The sequence below is a fragment of the Pseudonaja textilis genome, chromosome 3 (assembly GCF_049901715.1).
Source record: "Pseudonaja textilis isolate UNSWEBS1 chromosome 3, rPseTex1.2, whole genome shotgun sequence".
Classification (NCBI taxonomy): domain Eukaryota; kingdom Metazoa; phylum Chordata; class Lepidosauria; order Squamata; family Elapidae; genus Pseudonaja; species Pseudonaja textilis.
The window spans coordinates 102,773,209-102,781,335 of NC_141992.1; the positions used below are offsets into that span (position 1 = coordinate 102,773,209).

The window sequence follows — 8,127 nt, forward strand, 5'->3', positions numbered from 1 at the left end:
ACAGGCAGCCACGCCTCACCCTGAAGCAGCTGGGGACTCTGCCTTCAAGGGAGCTTTCATTGGCTGATAGAAGCGGCCTTGTGGCTAGGGGAGTGTGTTTGTGTGCACTTGCCCCGAGGCCGCTTCTACTGGCCAATTGACTGCTGGTGACTGCCCTTGGGGAGCTTCCATCGCCTGAAAGACACTGCATAATGGTGAGGGGACATGGGCAGCCATGCCTTGCCCTGAAGCGGCTGGGGACTCTGCCTTCAAGCTGAGCTTTCCTCAGCCGATAGAAACAGCCTCGTGGTGGGACTTCCGGTTTGCACTTCTTCAGCGACAGACTGAAACCTCGTCTCTGCAAGGCTTCGATCCGTGCTCGTCGCAGGAATGCCCAAAGCCGGCTGGTTTCGGGGCTAAGCCACCCCGTAGAGGTGGTGAAGAGGGGGGAGACCACCAGCAGGGTTGAGGAGAGCTGCATCTCTCCTCCCCAGCTGGCCATTACTCCCTTTCCCGAAGGCGGTTGAAGAACTTGACCGGAAAAGAATGTGCAGGAGGAAGATAAGAAGAGAAAGTTTTGGTTGACCAGGTCAAACAGCAAAAGCAACAAATAAGGTACCCTGGAATTGAAACTGTTAAAAAACAATAACATTGTTCCCTAAGAAGATTTTTAAGCTGCGAAGGAGAGAGAAAAGGGAAAAGATTTGGTTTTCTCCTTTTCCTATACTGACAGCTGAGAGACTTAAGCAAGAAATTGGAAAAAAATCCACTTTGACATCAATAGGCATTTAATGCTGAAAATAAAAAGTCAAAGGGATAATAAAGATTTCTGGATAATTAAAAGCTTTTGAAAACAGGAAAGGAGAGAAAAAGAATAAAAGGGTAGGATCTGGAAGGGAGGAGACTGCCTGGAATTTAAAAAGAACTTACAGCAAAATCTCAACAAGACTTTCAAAAAATACATTCTAATTGAAATATTGCAACAAAAACCCCAGGAAGAGAAAGTCGAAAAAGAAATAAGATATAACTCAGGACTATCTGGATTACTTGATGATTTCTGGATTCTTGGTTATTGTTTTGAATGACTAAAATCAATCGGGTGGTTGTTTAAAACTTTAAAATGGCTCCACTTTTAGAAGAACTGAAAATGGAACTTAAAAAGTACGAAGAAGATGCACAAGAAGGGAGAGGTTCTTTTGGCTTCGTATTTCAGTTCTTAGAAATGGAGATTTGGAACTATGAGAAACAACAAAAAATGCCTGCAGAACAAGAAGATTGGGACAAAGAAGAAGCCATCTTTAATGAACAAGTAATCTTAGGTGGGGGAAAAAAAGGAAAGGGGGGAAAGAGAATGGAAAGTTTAAGATTGGGAAAAACAACTCCAAAAAAATAGACTGAAAAATAAGTATAAAATCAGAAAGCAACAGAAGAGGGAAATGCAGAAGAGAGAATTAAAAGTAGAGAGACAAGGGAGTAAAAGGGGGAGGGAGAAGATGAGAGGGAAGAAAGAAAGGAAAAGAAGTTATAAAGGACAGAAACAAAATAGAGAAACAGGGCCTATTTAGAGATAATGGGTGAAAACTTAATGGAAAAAGGGATTCTGCAAAGGTACATAAGATAGTATGGTTATATTAGAAGCAGAAATAATTTTAGAAAATATGAAACAATGTATGATTAAAATGTCTGATAAAATAGCTATCATAATTCAGTGGAATGCTTGTCAGTAAATAAATGTAACAAAAGGTATATTTAATGATTTATAAAACATGTGAAGAGAAATAAGGGAAAAATTATGGAGATATGTGTTTTTAAAGAAGTATGATATTTAAAGAAGTGTTAAAGATGTTATGGTTTTAATGATTATTAATGATAGAACTGAACTGGAATGGAATGAGGGTTTATAATTGCATATATTTACAATCTTTCTTTTTCTTAAAAAAATATAGTGTGTATTGTAAGAATGTGCCAAGCAGAATTCGATTGGAAGTTATGAATACAAATAGAATACAGAATAGAATAGAATAGAATAGAATACAAAAAGGAGCATGAAATTTAGTTTTGTGTCTGTATAAAGAAGTTCAACCCGGGACCATGCTATTTTCAAAAAAGATGTTTTACTTGTATTTTGTGTGTGTGAAAACCCAAATAAAACTTTATTAAAAAAAAAAAACAGCCTCGTGGCGTATGGGCTGCTCTAGGTGGGAGAAGAAATTAAGTTACCCCCGAAAAGACGGCTTTCCCATTTTTTCGGGGGTCAAAAAAAAAAGCCGGCCTTATTTTGTGAAAAACTTGGTAGGGAAATGGGAATGTGTGTTATTACTTATTTGGCTTTAGGGATTCTATTTCTTTCATTTATTGAATTATTGAGATGTATTTTGTGTTTCGGGGGGGGGGGGGAAACTGCACCAAGGGAGGCTCATTCAATTTCATTGTACACATGTTGTGCATTGACAATAAAGGTTTGGTTTGATTTGATAAGGATAATTTTTGCTTGATCTTGTCTAGCAGTCATTTCCCATGAATGTCTAAGACTGCATTCTTTTATGGACCTAATTTGATTTCACAATTGTTATTTCCTCATCTAATTTATCTAAGAGTTATACTACATATACAATATCTTTTCCTTTAATACATCAATCGCTTATCAAAATTATCTCAATTTTACTGGCATAGATCCAACTAGTTTAAGAAACTTAAGGCAGCTGCTTCAAAAGCAAAACAGGAATGGCAGTGTTCATGCTTTACAAATTCTAAATTCATTTTACATGCCATCTCTGAAATTAATATATTCATGGTAAAATGTTTATTTTCCAACTAATTTGGTAGATATCAGAATGACAAACCAGTCAATTCAGCCCTTGTATTTAATTACTGAGAAAACTGGATTCAATAAATTAAAGCTTAATTAACTATGGGTAAATTATATGTATGAGAGAAATTTATCTTTATTTTCTTTATAGCACCATGGGGTAAGCAGCCTCTGTCTACATGCTATTATATTTTAAATTGCTCTGGGATTGGATGACAAAGAGAATTATCTCATGTAATTGCCAATAGGAGAATTTATATCCAGCTTCTGTAGTTGCCAGTGTATCAATGGCTCACAGTCCCCCTTCTAAATTAACATATTAATAAAATTATATATGATTTTGGTTTTCCCAAATAAAGCTCTAAAATTGCATTATTTTAGGAAAGGTGTACCTGAAAAAGATGTAGATCCTTAATTTGGAGCCTGGAACTGCAGGTATTGGGCATATTATTCCAGATAGTTTCCATGAGTTTTAATATTGAAACTGGATGAATTATCAAAGATCATGTGTTCATTCTGGCTATGACTTGGCAGTTTATCAACAAAAATGGAAATATTCAGTCCTCAAAGTAAAACTTGACTTGAAACTTTATTTCTTAAAAATGTTTAAATGGGGCTTGCACTAATGCAGGGTCCAAAATTATCTTTATGATAATGTAAACTGGAAGTATGGATTTTAAAAAATACAAATGCTGTCAACGAGATGTGAAGACGTGATAAAACTCCAAGTTATTTAAATCATGAATCAACCCATTCATATCCCATTTTTTATTCAGTATAGGCTAAATGCACTGATTGTATTTTCGCATGGGAGCTTAGAATTAAGTGTATAACTATCTTGAAAAGATACAGGTTTATATTAGATTATACAATTCATTTCTTGTCATCTGACCAGCTAATTTCATAATCTTTATAAGTTCTCTTCAGTATTTCAACAGTCACAGAATGATCAGCTTTACCATATCCCTGCAAGAAGAAAAGATTTCTAGTGTCATGGAATCGTACAATAAAAGGGTGGGGAAAGACACTCATAATATTTTAGTCCATTCTACTACAGCTACTGAGCATGATTATTTCCAAACAGACTTATTCCTAATAGTCCCTGCTCCAAACAGACAACTAATGATAAAGTAAGTCTACTCAAAGCAACTTATAAAATAACTCACAGCAGATTATTTATAATAAAGTAACTTGGTTTTATTTGGTTGTCATTGCTGCCCAGAATTACTTTCTATGAGATGGGTAACTATACAATTTTATTTTTTATAAGTCAAAACAGGTAATTTATGATAAAACAACAGGTTTGTTGTTTTACTTGATTGTTCTATGTTCCCCAGAGTCACCTTTTGTAAGAGGCAGCTATACAAATTTAAATAAATGATAAACAACTGCCATAATTTCTTAAATAAAACTGAAGAACAACCAATAGTATCAAACAGTTGTAGTCTGTAAATTTTTGTGTTTTCTATGATGCATCAGAAATAGGTTGTTCCTAAATAAGGAATGATTCCTGGGTATCCCAGTTGTGGTCCTAAGATCTCTCCAGAACAGAAAGCAATAAAAATAAGCATTTGGATTCATTATGCCTATTATTCTGGGTACTATGTAATTTAGAATATGTTCTTGTTTGGCAGTTGTAGTTTTGCAATCTGCATAATTGAAAATGTATGAACATAATAAAAATTCGACAAGGAATGGTTTAACATGAAATATGATACATTTTTGAAGATACCTGAGAATTAGAAACCTCATCCCAAAATCTATACTGTTCCTTCTTATGCATTAATGCATTTATGATCCCTACTCTAATCTTAATATGCAAATTAAATCATCATATTTGGGCAGCGTATGTAAACAGCACTTACTGTAGAAAGGCCAAATACACGGATTTTCTTGTCTTTGCTGTTATGTTCAATTTTTCCTCCTCCAAGACACTTGCATACAAAACCTAGCTTTTCCATTTCAGGGTTTACTTTTTCAAATATGTGATCTGTAATAAAAAAATAGAAGCTAAATAGATCATTAGAATACTATAAAGACAAAACACAAGGATCTGTGAAATGTAAACATTGTAGGAACTATAAAAAGCTCTATCTTGCCTGAATTATAGTATTCATATCATTCAAGCAATTTATGTCTAGAAAAAAATATTATAAATGAATATAGACTCTCTTCATCTTGTAGATGTCAAAAAGAAATGCCAAAACTGAATGCCAGAAAAGTCTGACAAGAGTTTATTTTTTGGGCTTTCTCTGTCCACAAACAAAATAGAATGGTAAAATAAAACAAGCAAAGTTTTGTGGAAAAGAAAAGCATGGCAGTGATTCTAAAGCATCACAGTCATTTAGATTTATTATACTAGAATCCAAATAAGAGATAGAACAATGTGCTTTTCTCATCCAGATTTCAAATGCAAAAATTAATAGGGCATAACTGAAACAAATTATTTCAACGTGGCTGGATTCATACAAGTATGCACACTCAATATTCAAGTTCCTATAGTGGTCTATTCTCCTGTTACTAAATCATAAGGTGGGGGGGGTGAGAAAAAGAGAGCCCACAAACCATACTTAAAAGGAAAGCAAACGGAACATTATGGTTGAACTAGGCTTGGGTGTCCCAGCGAAATCTGACAGCGGATCTAACCCAGGTTAAATGCACTGAACTAATGTTCTCAGAGCCCACTCGTTAGTCACACATGTAAGTTTTCCATTTTCTCTCTCTCTCTCTAGTGCTATCCGGCTTCTTAATTTCAGGCTGAGCGGTAAGCCCTTGTCTGGGTCCGGTCCAGCTGACAGCTCCACTCACTGTGGAACTCGGCGTCCGCAGTGCCCCTCACGATGTCGCGGTGCTCATCAGTCCCCCGCTGCACCCGCACCAGGATATATTTGAAAGTGCCATCGGGGTCCAGCTCCACTTCAGACACCGAGCTCAGCTGCCCTCCAGCCGCCATTACCCAAGCTCGCGAACTAGAGCAGAGCGCGCGGCCAAGCGCAGAAAGAGAAAGCATCGACGTATTTTCGGCGTCTCTCCAATGCAAAAAGGGGGCCTCGATCGCCAGTCGCAAGCGCTCATTGGCTGGTAGTGGTTGTGAGCGAGCTGCGGATCGGCCGCACGAATTCACGAGCGGAACGGGACTCTTCCAAAGGGGGAGAAAGTTGCATTGAGCTCCCCCCCTCCCAATCACCTATGAAGACAACAATTTCAGGGTAGAGAGCGAATATTCTTCAATCTCGACCAGTGGACCAAAAAGTGCTTAATATAGGATATTGAGTCCTAACCGTATCTGTTTAAAACTGTGTTCGGCCTTGTGTAGTTCGGACCAAGATTTCTGGCTGAGCTTCTTAAGGAGCAGAACAAACGGCATCTTTGCTCAACATTAATTAATCCAATTTGCAGCCCAAATCTAAATTATTCTGGATTAACCGAATTAACTAATACAGACATTACACACTGTAGGAGAGCATGTTACAGAAGCCCCAGATCAGTATGACAATACCCTGCAATACTAACAAATTTGGTTAGAAGGCAGAAGCATTCACCAGATACCCTCAATTCACCAGCTGCATGAAGGGTTTGATTGAAGCAGGAATTAAATTTATACAGAGGAGGAAGTGGGGAGTAAAAAACGGAGCAGAGAGGTTATGTAGATGAAGGTCAAGTTAGACCAAAAGAAGCTTGTAAATCAATTGTAATGTAAATATTTGTTGTGTTTATTCAAACCTAAACAGACTGAAGCCTAATCTGGTTCTGATACTCATAAAAAAATAAACTGTGTAGTGTATATTGTTGTATTCCAAACCTGAATAGTCAAGTAAATTACTCCAAATAGAGTAAAAGCACTTTTTCTTTAGGTATAGGTAGTCCTCAACTTATGACCACAATTCTGCCCAAAATTTCTGTTGCTAAGTGAGACATTGTTAAGTGAGTTTTGTTCCATTTTACAACCTTTCTTGTCCCAGTTGTTAATTGAATCACTGCAATTGTTAAGTTAGTAATGTTAAGTGAAACTGGCTTTCCCACTGACTTTGCTCATTGGAAGGTTGTAAAAGGGAATCACAACTGGGACACTGCAACCATCATAAATATGAATCAGTTGCCAAGTGTCTGAATTTTGATCACAAGACCACAGGATTCTACAATGGCCGTAAATGTGAAAAGTGATCATAAGTCACTTTTTTCAGTGCTGTTGTAACTTTGAACAGCCACTAATGAACTGTTGTAAGTCGAGGTTTACCTTCACTGACACACAAAGTAATTTGAAATGCATTTGATTATAAGTAGCTTGGGCTGGTAGTTGGGCTGTTGATCTGAGCTCCAGGTCTGGCAATTTGGTTGCAAATGACTGATGGAATGATGTTTGAAAATATACAGAAATGAAACTTTGAAACAGGTATAAGTTTTGAAGTAGCCCAAACTACTACTACTACTACTGCTGCTACTTGGAGTTAACTTTTTTTTTTATTAAGATACTTCTGGATCTCTGCATTAAAAGCTAGTCACATAATATGTAATAGTGGCCACTGGAAGCTGTTAGAAAAGGAGCTGGATTTGTACCATTTGAGAATTCCTATTTGTATAAAAGTTTTGGACAACCGTTTTATGTCTCTGTTTTATTGCACTAATATCCTCAAGTGTATATGAATAGAGTTGCCATATTCCTGGCATTAGAAAGGACTGGGCAAACTATCTATTTATAGATAATTCTTTTTTAATTTACTGTTCTGAATTGCTATCTTTGTTGATTAGACCCAAGAGATCTGTTCTTTGCTCAACAGGATATTTAAAAGAACTTTCATACAAATTAAGGAAATACTAATGGATCATAAGCTGGAAGACCATTCACTTGATTGCTTATTCACCTAGGACTATTCAGAGATAAACTTGCTGCAGCTGCAATTTCCCCAGCGATGATTCAATGGTTATGCATGCATGCATACAGCACGCTTCAAAATTGTAATGAAACAAAGTATTCTTGGGCTTTTTGAAATAATTATATTTATTTTGGGAAATATAAAGTAATATGACAAGTTTATGACAAAAAATAGTGAAAAATTATTTTTTTGATTACTTGTCAAGATTACAAAGTCTCATTTTGGAGAAAGGGTTGAATAATGGAAATTGAGACTTTCTCAATTGTATTAATATCAAATATGTAATGCGGGTTCCAGACTGATGAGCTGTATTCAAGTATTGGTCTAGCAAATGTTTTATATGCTCGTTAGTAGAGTGATATATGATCATAAGTATAATAGGATTAACTAAACATGCAGAGTCTTTTGTTGGTACGAAGGTCTTTGACATTTCACACACACTGACATTAGAATGGAACCAGAGAT

General features: G+C 36.3%; 1 protein-coding gene across 1 annotated transcript; it reads right to left on the reverse strand.

Annotated features, from left to right (window-relative positions):
* Positions 1 to 3,541: 3,541 nt before the first annotated feature.
* On the reverse strand, positions 3,542 to 7,379 carry LOC113438162 (14 kDa phosphohistidine phosphatase-like). Its single transcript, XM_026703430.2, has 3 exons — positions 5,597 to 7,379; positions 4,654 to 4,778; positions 3,542 to 3,754 (listed from the first exon to the last, which is right to left on the reverse strand). The coding sequence occupies exons 1-3, from the start codon at positions 5,796 to 5,798 to the stop codon at positions 3,662 to 3,664; spliced, it is 420 nt and encodes a 139-aa protein (XP_026559215.2). The 5' UTR covers positions 5,799 to 7,379; the 3' UTR covers positions 3,542 to 3,661.
* Positions 7,380 to 8,127: the final 748 nt, after the last annotated feature.

Bases quoted from the DNA above. Each gene is read 5' to 3' on its own strand.
- LOC113438162 (XM_026703430.2), bottom strand. From the start codon at position 5,798: ATGCTTTCTCTTTCTGCGCTTGGCCGCGCGCTCTGCTCTAGTTCGCGA. The intron at 4,779-5,596 runs GTGAGTGGAGCT...TTTTTATTACAG, and splicing joins TGCGGACGCCGAGTTCCACA to ATCACATATTTGAAAAAGTA. The intron at 3,755-4,653 runs GTAAGTGCTGTT...TTCTTCTTGCAG, and splicing joins GTGTATTTGGCCTTTCTACA to GGATATGGTAAAGCTGATCA.